The 16294-nt window shown below is 44.3% G+C and overlaps 1 protein-coding gene across 1 annotated transcript in view; it reads right to left on the bottom strand.

Moving 5' to 3' along the window:
- LOC127578749 (short transient receptor potential channel 4-associated protein-like) overlaps window positions 1-16294 on the bottom strand; it is an 85954-nt gene that overhangs the window by 12033 nt on the left and 57627 nt on the right. Inside the window, 3 exon segments of the mRNA XM_052031162.1 lie at window positions 3151-3262; window positions 8684-8776; window positions 8778-8825. Coding sequence (XP_051887122.1) covers window positions 3151-3262; window positions 8684-8776; window positions 8778-8825 — 253 coding nt within the window.

A 16294-nucleotide genomic window follows, 5' to 3' on the forward strand; every position in this document is an offset into this window, starting at 1 on the left:
TATCAAACACCTACTAAAATCCATGAAACCACATCCACTGCTCTACCTTCATCAATGCACTTTGTCCATCCTCAAAGAATTCAATCACGCTTGTGAGGCACGACCTGCCCCTCACAAAGCCATGCTGACTGTCCCCAGACTATGCTTCTCTAAATGCCCCATAAATTCCATCTCTAAGAATCTTCTCCAGTAATTTACCCACCATTGAAGTAAGACTCACTGGTCTGTAATTCCCAAGGTTTATCCCTACTCCCTTTCTTGAGCAAAGGAACAACATTTGCCACCCTCCAATCATCTGGCACTACTCCTGTGGCCAGTGAGGATGCAAAGATCATCGCCAAAAGGCGCAGCAATCTCTTCCTTGCTTCCCTTAATAACCTTGGATATATCCCGTCTGGGCCCTGCTGACTTATGTATCCTAATATTTTCCAAAAGTTCCAGCACATCCTTTCCTTACATCGACATGCTTTAGCATATCAGCGTGTTGTATGCCATCCTCACAAACATCAAGGTCTCCTCTCTGGTGAATACTGAAGCAAAATATTCATTAAGGACCTCCCCTACCTCTTTCAACTCCAGGCACGTTTCCTGTTATCTCTGATCGATCCTACCCTCACTCTAGTCATCCTATTTTTCACATACAAGTAGGACGCTTTAGGTTTTCCTCGATCCTACTCACCAGGGCGTTCTCATGCCCCCTTCTAGCTCTAAGTCCATTGTTAAGCTCCCTCCTGGCTACCTTGTAACCCTCCAAATCTCTGTCTGATCCATGCTTTCTAAAATCTAAATAATAGGCAAGCTTCTTTCTTCTTCTGACAAGTTATTTCTATGTCTCTTGTTGACCATGGTTCCTTCACTCTACCATCCTTACTCCGCTTCAATGGGACAAACCTATCCAGAATGCCATGCAAGTACTCCCTAAAGAACCTCCACATTTCCACCGTGCACTTCAAGAACATCTGTTCTCAATTTCTCTCCCAAGGTTCCTGTCCAATAGCATCACAATTCCTCCTCCCCCAATTAAATACTTTCACGTCATCTGCTCCTATCCCTCTCCAAGGCTAGGGTAAAGGTCAAGGAGTTAGGGTCACCGTCTCCAAAATGCTCTCCCACCGAGAAATCTGAAACCTGATCAGGCTCATTGCCTAGTACCAGGTGCAAAATGGCCTCTCCTCTAGTCAGCCTGCCCACATACTGTGTCAGGAATCCTTCCTACACACACCTAACAAACTCAGCCCCATCTATCCCCTTTACACTAAGGAGGTGTCAATCAATATTAGGGAAGTTGAAATCACCCATGACAACAATCCTGTTACTTTTGCATGTCTCCAAGATCTGCCTCCCGAGCTGCTCCTCAGTGTCTCTGCTGCTATTGGTGGGGGGTCTGTAGATACTCCCAATAGAGTGACCGCTCCCTTCCTGTTTGATTTCCGCCCACACTGACTCCCTCCAGGACGTCCTCCTTTTCTACAGCTGTGACACTGTCCCTGATCAGCAAAGCCACTCCCCCACCTTTTTACCTCTGCCCCCATCCCTTTTTGCAACATCTAAACCATGGAATATCCAGCAGCCTACTCCTGCCCTTGTGATAGCCAAGTCCTTTGTAATGGCCACCACATCATAGTTCCACGTACTTATCATGCTCTAAGTTCATCACCCTTGTTCCTGACACTTCTCACAATAGACACTCTTTAGCCCATCCAACTGACTGCAATTTCTGCCCTTTCAACTGCCTATCCTTCAGTCTTTCTACACGCTGCATCTACTTGTACACTAAGTGCACCAACTTCTGACCTATCACTCTGGGTTCCCATTCCCCTACCAAACTAGTTTAAACACTCCTCAACAGTTCGAGCAAACCTGGCCACAAGAATATTGGTCCCCCCTCCAGTTCAGGTGTAACCCGTCCCTTTTCTACAGGTCACACCTTCCCCAGAAGAAATCCCATGATCAACAAATCTGAAACCCTGCCCCCTACACCAACTCCTCAGCCAATGCAGTCATCTGCCAAATCAAACCTATTCTTGTCCTCACTGGCACATGGCACAGGCAGCAATCCAGAGATTACTACCTTGAGGTCCTGCTTTTCAACTTCATACCTAGATCCCTATATTCCCTCTTCAGGACCTCGTCTCTTTTCCTACCCATGTCATTGGTACCAATGTATACCACCGACTTCTGGGCTGTTCACCCTCCCCCTTCAGAATGCTGTGGACCCAATTCGAGACGTCCCTGACCCTGGCACCCAAGAGGCAACATAGGAGTCTCTTTCACGTCCACAGAATTGTTTTAAACTTTCTTCCCATTTTCAAGTATACTTAGATTACTTCATATATCTTAATGTTAACAGCAACTGCTCTCACTGGAGTTTAATCTGCATCCTATCACATAGTTCATACACGGGAACATAGGCATAATGAGCTGAATGGCTGCCACCAGTACCATAAACTCTATGCTGATCCAAATAAACAATATCCAGCATAATTCCACCTTCCTTCGCCAGGTTCATAGCCCTAGAAGCCATGGCTCTTCAAATACACATCCAAGTACTATTTTAAACATGATGAGAGTTTCTACCCCGAACATCCTCTCATGCAGAAATTTCAAGAACCCAACTGGCCTCTGGGTGAAAACATATTCCCTTATCTCTAAAACTTCAACTAATTACTCTTAACCCACGTCCCCTGTTACTTGACTTCTCTGCTAAAGGTAAATGCGTTCTTGCTGTTATCCTCTAATGCCCCCTCATTATTTTACACACTTCATTAAGTCTCCCCTGGACCTTCCACCATTCCAAGGAAAATATCCCCAGCGGTCCCACCTTTTCTCCTAGCCTAAAATTTTCCAGTCATTGCAACATCATCTAGACATCCCACTGTAGTCTTTTTGCAATAAATTTCCTTTTACTGTAAGCTCCAGGCCTTGTTGCACCTACCCAATTGCAATCCCTGCATTTGCTGGATGAAGTTCCATTTGCCCAAGTGACCAGATAATCCATACCTTGCATTCTAGTGGATGCTTATTTCTCAAAAAAAAAGTTAATATTTATGTTGAGTGTTGCACACAGTTTGAGAAAGAGGGGAGAAAAGATTACAGTGCCAGAATTCCTCAAGTTTCCCAGTTGTTTGAAGATTTCATTTTTTGTCATACCTCTTACAGCATCTGTTTGGCTTTCCAAATCGTCCAAGGACAATACTATGCAGCGAACCAACATATTGGAATCCACTAGAGAACTGTTGATCTGATTCAAAAAAATCTGAAACTGAACAAGACAGACAACATGTTACATAACACTTAGTAACATTAACATAGAAAACATACTAGCTGAAGAAAAACACACTAACTGGAGGTAACAGTGTTATTAATGAGGGCAATGTAGAAGATGAGATTTATCTGGACTTTGACAAGGTCCCACATGGGAGACGGTCCAAAAGGTTAATGCCCATGGGATCCAGGGAGTGTTGGCAAATTGGATCCAAAATTGCTGTAACAATAGGAGAGGGTGATGGTAGAGGATTGCTTTTGTGATTGGATGCCTGTTTGCTACTGGTTTTCAACAGGGATCAATACCGAGACCATATTTGTACTTCATGTGTACAATTTGGACATGATGTAGATGGCATGATCAGTAAGTTCACATATATCACAAAGATTGGTGGAGTTATTGACAGTCTGGAGGGTAGTCTTATGATGATATCAATGCATTGGTGGGCTGAGAAATAGGTCATTCAATCCATAGAGCGAGAATTGTACAGCATAGAAACAGGCCCTTTGGCTCATCCCGACTGGAGGGGGACCAATAGACTGGCAGGGAGATTTGCTAAAGCTACTCCAGAGGGTTTAAACTAATCTGGAGAAAGAAGAGATTGCATGTGCTGAAATCTGGAACAACCCAAACAATTTGCTGGAGGAATTCAACAGGTCGAGCAATATCTGTGGGTGGGGAAAGGAACTGTCAACATTTTGAGTCTAAACCCTGCATCAGGACTGAGAGTGGAGAGGGAAGATGGCCAGTATAAAGAAGAGGGCGAGTGATGAGACAGGGTCCAAGGTGATATATTCCTGTAAGGAACAAACACCAGGATGGTAGAATTTGGGAACCTTGGATGATGAAAGATGTAGCAAATTCATTCACAAAGAAAAAAAGGAAGCCCATGTAAGGTTTGGGAAACTGAAATCAGACAGGGCCTTTAAGGTCAGACAAAGGAAGGAGAGAATTTGAATAGGGAATCAGGAGGGCTAAAAGCAGCCATGAAATGTCCTTGGCGAGTAGCATTAGAGAATCCCAAGACATTTTATATAGAAAATTGAACATTACAGCACAGTACAGGCCCTTCGGATCATGATGTTGTGCCGACCTTTTAACCTACCCTAAGGTCAATCTAACCATTCCCTCCCACATACCCCTCCATTTTTCTATCATCCATGTGCTTATTGAAGACTTTCTTAAATGTCCCCAATGTATCTGCCTCTACCAGCACCCCTGACAGCATGTTCCACGCGCCCACCTCTAATATTCCACCTCCTCCCCCCAACCTCCCCCCACCGCCACCCCCCCCAAACTTTTCTCCAATCACCTTAAAATTATGCCCCCTCATGTTAACCATTTCCACCCTGGGAAAAAGTCTCTGGCTGTCCACTTGATCTATGCCTCTTATCATCTTGTATATCTCTATCAGGTCACCTCTCATCCTCCTTTGCTCCAAAAAGAAAAGCATTAGCTCACTGAACCCATTATAAAACATACTCTCCAATACAGGTAGCATCCTGGTAGATCTCCTCTGCACCCTTTATAAAGCTTCCACATCATTGCTATTGTGAATCGACCAGAAATGAATACAATACAGGAAGTCCCCAGGTTACGAATGAGTTCCGTTTTTGAGACTGTTCGTAACCCAATTTTGTCTGTAACTCAGAACAGTGTCTGCACATGCGCACTTGGCCCGGGGATCGCAGCCGCGCATGGCCTGGGGTTGGGCCAAAGAAGGTGTACCGCCACCATGGTAGGATTGGGGGCCGGGCCCACTTACGAACCGAAGGTCATTAAGACCACGAAGGTTGGTTCGTATGTACGGGCGTTCATAAGTCGGGGACTTCCTGTATTCTAAGTGTGGTCTAACCAGAGTTTTATAGAGCTGCAACATTACCTCATGGCTCTTGAACTCAATACCTCGATTAATGAAGGGCAACACACCATACGCCTTCTTAACAACCCTATCAAATTGCGCGGCAACCTTGAGAGATCTATGGACTTGGACCCCAAGATCCCTCGGGTCCTCCACACTGCTAGGAATCCTGCCATTAACCCTGTATTCTGCCTTCAAATTCAACCTTCCATAGTAAATCACTTCACACTTTTCTGATTTGAACTCCATCTGCTACTTCTCAGCTTTGCATCTTATCAATGTCCCACTGTAACCCTCAACAACCTTCTACACTATCCACAACACCACCAACCTTTGTGTCATCTGCAAACTTACTAACCCACCCTCCCACTTCCTCATCCAAGTCACTTTTAAGAATCATAAAGAGCAGGGTCCTAGAACAGATCCCTGAGGAACACCACTCGTCACCGACCTCCCCAAGAATACACTCCATCTATAACCACTCTCTGCCTTCTATGGGCAAGCCAATTCCGAATCCACAGCCAAGTTTCGCTGGATCCCATGCCTCCCTCAAATAGGACACACCCCATCTCTAAACAGTCTTTATCTCCTTCCTGTATGCCGACTCATCATTATTTGAGATACACATATTGTCAAGAGGCAGTACACTCTAAAGGGCAAGATCCTTAACAGTGTTGAAGAGCAGAGAGACCTTAGGATGCAAATTGATGGCTCACTAAAAGTGGCTACATAGGTAGATAGGGTGGTAAAGGCAGCTTATGGAACACTTGCTTTCATTAATCGAGGTATTGAGTACAGGAGTCAAAACGTTATGATGCATCTCTATAGAACTCTGGTTAGGCTGCATTTAGAGTACTGCATACAATTCTGGTCACCTCACTATAGGAAGGATGTTGAGGCTTTAGAGAGGGTGCAGAGGAGGTTTACTAGGATGCTGCCTGGATTAGAGGGCATGTGCTATCAGGAGAGGCTAGACAAACTTGGGCTCTTTTCTCTGCAGCAGCAGAGGCTAAGGGGTGATCTGTTGGAAGTGTATAAAATTATGAGGGGCATAGATAGGGTGGATAAACAATATCTTTTTCCCATTATTGAGCAATTCAATACCAGAGGGCATGCATTTAAGGTGAGAGGGGGTAGGATCAGAACAGAGGTCAGGGGTATGTTTTTTTTTACTAAGAGAGTGGTGGACGCCTGGAATGTGTTGCCTGATAGGGTGGTGGAGGCAAATTCACTGGGGACTGTCAAGAGGGGCTTGGATGGGCACATGAATGAGAACAAAATGGAGGGATATGGGCATTCTGTAGGTAGAAGGGATTAGCTATGTCAGCATAACATTGTGGGCCAAAGGGCCTGTTCTGTGCTGTACTGTTCTATGTAACACTATTAAATTGCTGTAAAAACAAAATACTTGTGAATCCACTGCTAAAAGGAAGCAGCTCCAAGAACATTCCATCCTCAAGGGCAAGAGGTCAACATGCAAGTTTAAGACAATGATAAAGCATCCTGACATCCCGGTTGTCACAGAAGCCAGTCTTCAGTCAATTCAATCCACATCATTTCATTTGGCTAAGCACTGGACATCACCAAGTTCCCCACCATCAACCTCCTAGTTTGGGGATGTGCATGTTTTGCCAATGATCAGAAACTTAATTGGTACAGCCACATAAATACTGCAACTGAGAGCATCTTAGAGGCTAACGATCCTGTGATGAGTGACTCATCTCCTAACATACCAAAGCTTTCCCCCATCTACAATGTACAAATTAGACATGTGATGGGATACCTTTCACATGCCAGGATGAGTGTAGTTCCAACATATACTCAAGCAGTGCACTTTGTACTACTTCCGTACACTTTGTACTACTCAATGTAACTGCACTGTGTAATGAATTGACCTGTACAATCAGTTGTAAGACAAGCTTTTCACTGTACCTTGGTACAAGTGACAATAATAAACCCAATACCAGTGCAAAAACATTCAGGACAATGCAGCCTTTTGATGGCACCCCATCCAACCAATTCCATCATCTCCAAGCACACTGTGACACAGGGAATGAGGGGCAGCTGGAACCAGGTGGTGGGAAGGTGGGGCTAGATGAGAGGCTAGAGAGGTGGTAAATGGAAACACAAGAGGCTGCAGATGCTGGAATCTAGTAAGCAAGAAGATTATAAGTGGAATTAAATAAGGGAGGGATGATGGACAGATGGAACCAGTGGGGGAGAGGGAGCAAATCCAGTGGGTTGAGTGTGTGGGTGATGGGCAGGTGGAATTAGGTGAGGAAAGAGAAACTGGGTGATGGACTGGGGGGTGGGGGGGGGGGGGGGAAGGAGGAGTGTGGTGTTTGATGAGCAGTTTTGAGAAAACCTGGGTGGATCAGAAAGAGAAAAGACTACATACACATGCAGATTACCCAAAATTGGAAAACTCAATATTCATGTCATTGGGTTGTAGACTACCTGGGTGGAATACAAAGTAGTGCCCTCATTTGGAGCCATCTGCCCATCACCCCCCTCCTCAGCTCATCTGGTTCCACCTAATGCCTGCCAGCTCGTCTCACCCCTTCCCCTCGCCTCTTTATACCAGCAACTTCACTCAACACTCAGTCCTGATGCAGTGCCTCAAATATCAACAATCCCTTTGATTCTACGGAGCTGCCCTGACAGAGGTCCTTCAGCAGGTTATCTTTTGCTCCAGATTACAGCATCTGCAGTCTTTGTACCTCCCCACATAAAACTCCATTTGCCTAGTTTTTGCCCACTTATTCAACCTATCCCCAGATCCATGAAGGTGACAAGCACTGGGTGGTGAAGGTAGCACAAGAATTCGTGCCTTCATTAGCTGAGCACAGTACAACTTTATAAAAGATTAGTTAGGTCACAGATGGTATATCCAGTTTCCAGATCTACAGTCTCTTTTGTCTCCATTGTGAGAGTGGCATAGCATCAACTACAGACTGCACTGCAGTTACTCACCTAGGCTACTCAACAGCTCTCAAACCTGCAACCATTACCACCACGGAGGACATGCAGGAGGAACATGAATATTACAGGGTCCCCCCCCACCCCACCTACCCAATCCACACTTCACCCTGGCATGCAAACAGATTTAATTGTTCCCTCAGTCATGGATCAAAAACCTCCAGAACTCCATTTCAACAGGATTGTGGGAAACCTTAACCTGAGGAACTACGATGGTTCAGGGTGATTCAAGGGCAATTAGGAGTGACAAATGCTGGTCTTGCCAATGATGCCCATGTCCTGAAAAATAAAACCAAATTCAACCCAAAAAAATGGTACCAAGACCCTTTGAACTAGGTGGCCTACTAGGCAGTTCAGAGAGCACAAGTGAAATACAGTTGTCTAGGATTTTAGTCACCCAGGCCAGGTTTCATTCCCTACAAAGGAAATCAATGAACTAATTGGGTTTTTAGAAAATCAAAACACCATTTTCCCGATAGCTGCCAATACAATGAACTTACAAAATCCTTAAAATGTTACTTTCTCAACTAGTAAATATCAATCAAGCAGTTGTAGAATAAGCTGCACAACTCACTCACCTTCTCCTCTGTGTTTACATACTTATTAAACCTCCTGAAGGCATCAATGTTGAATTTCATCAGCTCGCCCAAAAGATCAAAGTAACTCTGCAAACACGTCCCTTGACTTGCAATCACTGTCGATAATGCAGAATAAAATGTGCTACAAAAGAAAAATACAGGAATTTAACTTAACTTCTTTTTGATGGCATCTCCATCAACAACTCTGATATACTTGCTGTACCAATTCTCTTTACCTCTTGCAGATATATCCAAAACTTTGTTCTGCCACTTTTTACCTTTGTAGAATAGAATCAAAGAATCATTATAGTACAGGAGATGGTCACTCAGAGTACAGCTCTGTACAGGAACCTAGTCAGCAACCTCATTTGTTCGAACCATGCCAGTAAATTTTTTCTGACCCTATCTAGAGCCTGCATTATCTTTAAGTGTTGTGAACAGAATTGGATACAGTCCTATAAACTGTGGCCTCAATATTTTATGAAGGTTTGATGATGCGCACACTTCCCCTCATTTCTCTCTTGTACTACTTTATTTGTGAAACACAGCAAAGCATGTGGGAACCCAAGTGCTCTCTCAGTATGTCTTGCCATTTTTATGTACAAAAACACATCTTTTAGAACTCTAGTCTTAGTTATGTCTCACTCTTTCTGCAATGATATATCACTTCCCAACTCTATGCAAATTCACATAATTGCCTGCCCAGCCCATCAGTCTACCTCCCATCACAGTTCAATATCAGTTCCCTCAGTTTACCCAATCTCCAAGCTTAGTGCCATTTGTAAATTTGGAGATTTTACACTGCACACCCAAATCAATGTCATTAATACAAAACAGAGACAAGAGATTCTATAGATGCTGTAATCTGGAATAATACACACACATACAAAATGCTGGAGGAACTCAGCAGGTCAGGCAGCATCTATGGAAGGAAATAAACAGTCAACATTTCTGGTCGAGACCCTTCATCAGGACTGTTCACGTAATCAGCATCTTATGTGTGTTATACCTTTAATATAAAAGCTATGATCTTAAGATATAACAGGAAACCCCACTGCTTACCATCAGCCAGTCTAAAACTGGAAAATCTTAAACCACTTATTTACCACACTGTCACTTATCCCTTTAATTGCTGAGCCTCCAATGTCCTAACCAGCTTCAAGTTCAATTTCTGCAAAACTTCCTGAAAACCCATATACACAACATCCACTACATTTCCCACACCAACCTTCATTGTTATCTCAACAATAAATCTATCAATATCACTCTTGAATTATACTCAGGAACTGAGCCTCCTTCGCCAGAGCTGCTATTCTCTGGGTAAAGAAATTTCTTCTCAATCATCCTGAATAGCCCATTCTCTGAGACTGTGACACCGGCTCTAACGTAGAGGGAAAACATCAAATCTGCATGCATCCTGTAAAGCCTGAGAATTTTGTACATCTCCAATGAGATCAATTCTTACATAAGCTTGAATATAGACCTAATCTCTTCTCATGGAATAGCACCACCATCCCAAGAAAAATATTCTGACAAATCTTCACTGTACTCTCTCCATTGCAAGTATATCCTTAGGATGGGAGACCAGAACTGTATTCCAGATGTAGTCCCCACCAGGGCTCTATTATTGGAACAAAATCCTCCTGAAATAAAGGTCTAGTTGCAGTTGTACAAATGTTGGCGAGGCTGCATTTGGAATATCGTGTTCAGTTTTAGTGGTCCTGCTATAGGAAAGAAGTCCCGAAGATGGAAAGAAGTCACGAAGATGGAAAGAATGCAGATGAGATTTACGAGGATGTGCTGGGACTTGAGGGACTGAGTTTATAGGGAGAAGTGGAGCAGGCTGCGACTTTTTTCATTGGAGTGCAGGAGAATGAGGGGTGATCTTATAGAGGTGCATAGATAGGGTCAATGTGCTCAATCTTTTCTCCCCCCAGGGCTGGGGAAATCAAGAACTAGAGGGCATAGGTTTAAGGTGAGAGGGGAGATTTAATAGGAACCTGAGGGGCAACTGTTTCACCCAGAAAGCGGTCAGTAGATGGAATGAGCTGCCAGAGGAAGTGGTTGAGGCAGATACATGAACAGCATTTGAAAGGTACTTGGACAGGTACATAGATATGAAAGGTTTACAGGAGTGAGAGTGGGAAGCAGTTTGGAGAGCAAGTCTTGTTACCTAGCTAATTGGGCAGCAGCAGTCAATAAAAGGCAAGCTCAAGCAAAGTGGCCATCGTAGGAGTAGCTCAGTGTAAAAGTGGACCTTGAGGCATTTGGCTCAAGAGGCTTTGGCTCAAGAGGCTTTCGGTGTGAAGAGGCAGAGGAAGTGAGGTTCAGGTAAGGCCCCTTCTTTTTCTTATCGTGCAGTTTAGAGCACTGGGAATGGCAGGCAGGGCAGTAGTTTGCTCCTCTTGCAGGATGTTGGAAATCAGGGAGACTGGAAGTCTCCCTGATGACTACACCTTGCAAGAAGTGCATCCGGCTACAGCTCCTTACAGACATTGTTAGGGAACTGGAGCTGGAATTGAATGAACTTTGGATCATTCAGGAAACTGAGGAGATGATAGACAGGAGTTACTGGTAGGCAGTTACACCTTAGGATGCAGGTAGCTGGGTGACTGTCAGGGGAGGGAAAGAGAATAGGTAGTCAGTCAGGGTACCCCTGTGGCCATTCTTCTCAATAACAAATATATCGTTTTGGATACTGTTTGGGGGGGGGGAGGGTGGAAACGACCTACCAGTGGAAAGCCACAGTGGCCAGGTCTTTGGCACAGAGTCCGACTCTGGCATAGAAGTGAAGGGGAGAGAAGAGGACTGTGGTAGTGACAGGGGATTCATTGGCTAGGGGAACAGATAGGAGATTGTGATGAGAACGAGATTCCCAGATGGTACATTGTCTCCCAGGTGCCAGGGAGAGAGACGTCTCAGATTGAGTCCAAGCATTCTTAAGGGGGAGGGAGAGCAGCTAGAAGTCATGGTACACATTGGTACCAATGACATAGATAGGAAGAGGGAGGAAGGAGGAATATAGGGAGTTAGGAAGGAAGCTAAAAAGCAGGACCTCAAGGTGGTAATCTTTGGATTGCTGCCTGTGTCACGTGCCAGTGAGGGTAGAGTAGGAAGATCATGGCAGACAAATGTGTGGCTGAAGAGTTGGCGCAGTTTCAGATTTGTGGATCACTGGTATCTCTTCTGGGGAAGGTATGACATGTACAAAAGGGATGGGTTACACCTGAACTCGAGAGGGACCAATGTCCTTGTGGGCAGGTTTGCTAGAGCTGTTGGGGAGAATTTAAACTAGGTTGGCAGGGGGGATGGGAACCAGAATGTTAGGTCAGATGATGGAGTAGTTGATAAAAAGATGCATTATGAGGAGAGACTGTGAGGGAGGACAGACAGTGGATAGGTCATAAACACAGTCAGTTGGATGGGTTGAAATGTCTTTACTTTAATGCAAGAAGAATTAGGAAAGATGGGTGATGAACTCAGAGCATGGATATGTACATGGAAATATGATATGGCCAATAGAGCGACTTGGCTGTTGCAAGGTTAGGATTGGATGCTGGGGTTTAGATGTTTCAAAAGGGATAGGGAAGGATGTTTAAAAAAAAGGGGCAGTGGAATTTCTAATTAGGGATAGTATCACAGCTACAGAAAGGGAGGACGTTGTGGAGGGATTGGCTACTGAGTCAGTGTGAGTGGAAGTCAGAAACTGGAAGGGAGCGATCACTCTATTGGGAGTATTCTATCGGCCCCCCAATAGCACCAGGACACTGAGGAGCAGATAAGTAGGCAGATTTTGGAAAGGTTGCAAAAATAATAGGATTGTAGTCATGGGAGACTTCGACATCCCCAATATGATTGGCACCTCCTCAGTGCTAAAAGTTTAGATGGGGCAGAATTTGTTAGGTATGTCCAGGAAGGATTCCTGACACAGTATGTGGACAGGCTGACTAGAGGAGAGGCCATACTGGATCTAGTGCTAGGCAATGAACCTGGTCTGGTGACAGATTGCTCAGTGCATGAGTATTTTGGAGATAGTGACCACAACTCCCTGATCTTTCACACAGACATAAACAGGGATAGGAGCAGATGATATGGGAAAGTTTTTAATTGGGGGAGGGCTAATTATGACAGTATTAGGCAGAATCTTGGCAGCATAAATTGGGACCAGAAGTTCTCAGGGAAATGCACAGAAGAAGTGTGGAGGCTGTTTAGGGAATACTTGCATGGGGTTCTGGATAGGTTTATCCCACTGAGACAGGGAAAAGATGGCAGGGTAAAGGAACCATGGTTGACAAGAGAGGTGGAACATTTAGTCAAGAGGAAAAGGAAACATACTTAAGCTTTAGGAAGCAATAATCAGTCAGGCTCTTGAGAATTATAAAGGTAGCCAGGAAGGATCTAAGAAGGGACCAAGGAGAGCTAGAAGGGGACATGAGAAGGCCCTGGCGAGTAGAATTAAGGAAAACCCCAAGACGTTCTACACATACATGAGGAACAGGACGATGACTAGAGTGAGGGTAGGACCATCCAGGATAAAGGGGGAAACGTGAGCCTGGAGGCAGAGGAGGTAGGGGAAATTCTTAATGAATACTTTGCCTCAGTTTTCACTAGGGAGGAGGACTTTGACAATTGAGGTTAGTGTAGAACAGGCTAATGTGCTGGACCATGTTGAGGTTAAGAAAGAGTTAGTGTTGGAGCTTCTGAAAACATTAGTGATAGATAACTTCTTGGGACCAGATGGGATATACCCCAGGTTACTACAGGATTGCGAGGGAAGAGATTGCTGAGGTGTTGACTCAGCATCCTCCCTGGCCACAGGAGTGGTACCAGAGGACTGGAGGATGGTAAATGTTGTTTCACTTGTTTCAAGAAAGGTTATAGGGATAATCCTGGGAATTATAGACCAGTGAGTCTTACATCAGTGGTGGGAAAGCTATGGAGAGGATTCTTAGGACTGGATTATACAAACATTTGGAGAAGCATAGTCTTTTTAGGGATAGTCAGCGTGGCTTTGTGAGGGGCAGGTCGTGCCTCATGAGTCTAATTGAGTTTTTTGAGGAGGTGACAAGTAGATGAAGGTAGAGCGGTGGACGTGGTGTATATGGACTTTATTAAAGCATTTGACAAGGTTTCCCCATGGTAGGCAGGATTCTGAGCAGTGTGGAGGAACAGAGGGGTCTTGGGGTCCAAGTCCATAGATCCCTTAAAGTTGCCGTGCAAGTTTATAGGGTGGTTAAGACGACATATGGTGTGCTGGCCTTCATTAGTCGGGGGATGAGTTCGAGAGCGGCGAGGTAAGGTTGCAGCTCTATAAAACTCTAGTTAGACAACACTTAGAATACCGTGTTCAGTTCTGGTAATCTCATTATAGGAAGAACGTGGAAACTTTAAGAAGGAGAAAGTGCAGAGGAGATTTACCAGGATGTTGACTGGATTAGAGAACATGTCTTATGAGGAAATGTTGAGCGAGCTTGGCTTTTCTCTTTGGAGCGACGCAAGATGAGGCAACTTGGTAGAGGTGTATAAGATTAAGAGGGGCAAGGATAGAGGGCAGCAATAGCCAATACCAGAGGACATCCATTTAAGGTCAGAGGAGGAATGTTCAAGGGAGATGTCAGAGAGGTAGGTTCTTTACGCAGAGTGGTTGGTGCCTAGAATGCACTGCCAGGGATGGTTGTAGAGGCTGATACAATAGGAACATTTAAAAGGCTCTTAGATAGGCACATGGAAGTAAGAAAAATGGAGGGTTATGGGCTGTGCAGGAGGGCAGGGTTAGATTGATCATAGAGGAGGTGTTCATATAGTTCGGCACAACATCGTGGGTTGAAGGGCCCATACTGTTCTATGTTTAGAGGGATATGGGCCAAACTCAGGCAAATGGGGCTGGCTTAGATGGGAATCTTGGTTGGTATGGACATTGGGCTGAAGGGCCCGTTTCTGGGCTGTACAACTCTACAACATACTGTTTGTCTCCCTACTTGCTTCCTGAACTTGCATATTGTTTCATTTGTGTACATACGCACCCAGGTTCCTCTGAATAATCTCAAAATCAAAAATTGATTTTATTTTCTTTCCCTTACCAAAGTGGAATAATCTCACATTTTTCCAAATTATATTTAGTCAGCCATGTCCATGCCAATCCACTTCACTTATCTATATCCTCCTGAAGCCTTCAGCATCCTCCTTACAGACCACCCTGCCACCTTTCTAAATGATGTTCACCACTGAGGTTGAACAGACCATCTTTCTTTGCTTGGCATAGGCTTTCACCCTTTCTTGATCAAACCTTATTTCCTGTACTTTGGTTCATCCTTTGTAGGAAGGAGCAAAATTGGAAGATTACAGTAAACTCCACCTCAATTATTTCTGTTGCCTCCTTTCAATAGAGATACTGGCAACTCACTTTCTACTGAGTTGAAAGCTTGGCAACTGACTGATACAAAATACTCATTCAGCATTGGCAACCTTGCCTTCCGCCTCAATGCGCAATGTTCTTGGATTCCAATTGGTCCCACCCCTCCTTCCACCAGCTTGCTACACAGATGCATATAAAGGACTTTTGGTTTCCCTTTTATGTACGATCAGTATGCAAGACAAGTTTTTCACTGTACAAGTGACAATAATAAACCAATACCATTCTATTTGAATACCATCTCTATCAGTCTTGTTTTCTTTTCACTTTTTTTGTTCACAGTCTTGTCTTTTTTTTCCATTTGGATCACTCACCCCAACCTGTATACCACCCCGTTTCCTCTCTCCAAACCTTCTATACTTGTTTCATCTTATTCTCACGTCATCCACGGAGTCGTAAGAGTCATACAGCACAGAAACAAGCCTTGCAGCCCAACTTGCCCATGCCAACCAAAATGCCCAAGTTAGTCCTATTTTCTTGTGTTTGGACCATATCCATCTAAATCTTTCCTACGTACGTAACTGACCAGACCCTCAATATCCCCCGTCAACCAGGATTTCCAAATCTTGCCAGCCTTGCCATTTACTCTAACAAGAACATGCTGTTCCTGAACTCTCCCCATCTCACTTTTAAAAGCCACTTGCCAGACACACCTTTATCTACAACAGCCTCTTCCAATCAACTTTTGCAAGTTCCTAAGTTCTTGTCTTATGCCATCAAAATTAGCCTTGCCCATTGGGACCAGTCTTATCTTTCTCCATAACTAATTTAAAACTAATAAAATTATGGTCATTGGTCCCAAAGTACTCCCCCACTGACACATCAGCCACTTGCTCTGCCTCCATTCTTAAGAGGAGGCCAAGTATAGTCCCTTATCTGGTAATACAGAGATAACAGAAAGGCCCAAGGAATCTGAGGTGTATTTGCAAACTGGACACAAAATTGGCCTGGTGATAGGAGGCAGAGGGTAGTGGTGTTTTTCTGACTAGAAATCTGTTACAAGTGGTGCACTGCAGAGATCAGTGCTGGGACCCAATGACTTGGATGAGAACATAGGTAGTCTGATTAGTAAATTTGCAGACAATACAAAAATTGGTGAACTTGTAGATAGTGAAGAAGACTGCCTAAAGGATACAGATCAGTTGAAAAGTTGGGTGGAGGAGTGGGAGATGGAGTTTAATCCAGACAAGTATGAGGTA

The sequence above is a fragment of the Pristis pectinata genome, chromosome 16 (assembly GCF_009764475.1).
Source record: "Pristis pectinata isolate sPriPec2 chromosome 16, sPriPec2.1.pri, whole genome shotgun sequence".
NCBI lineage: Eukaryota > Metazoa > Chordata > Chondrichthyes > Rhinopristiformes > Pristidae > Pristis > Pristis pectinata.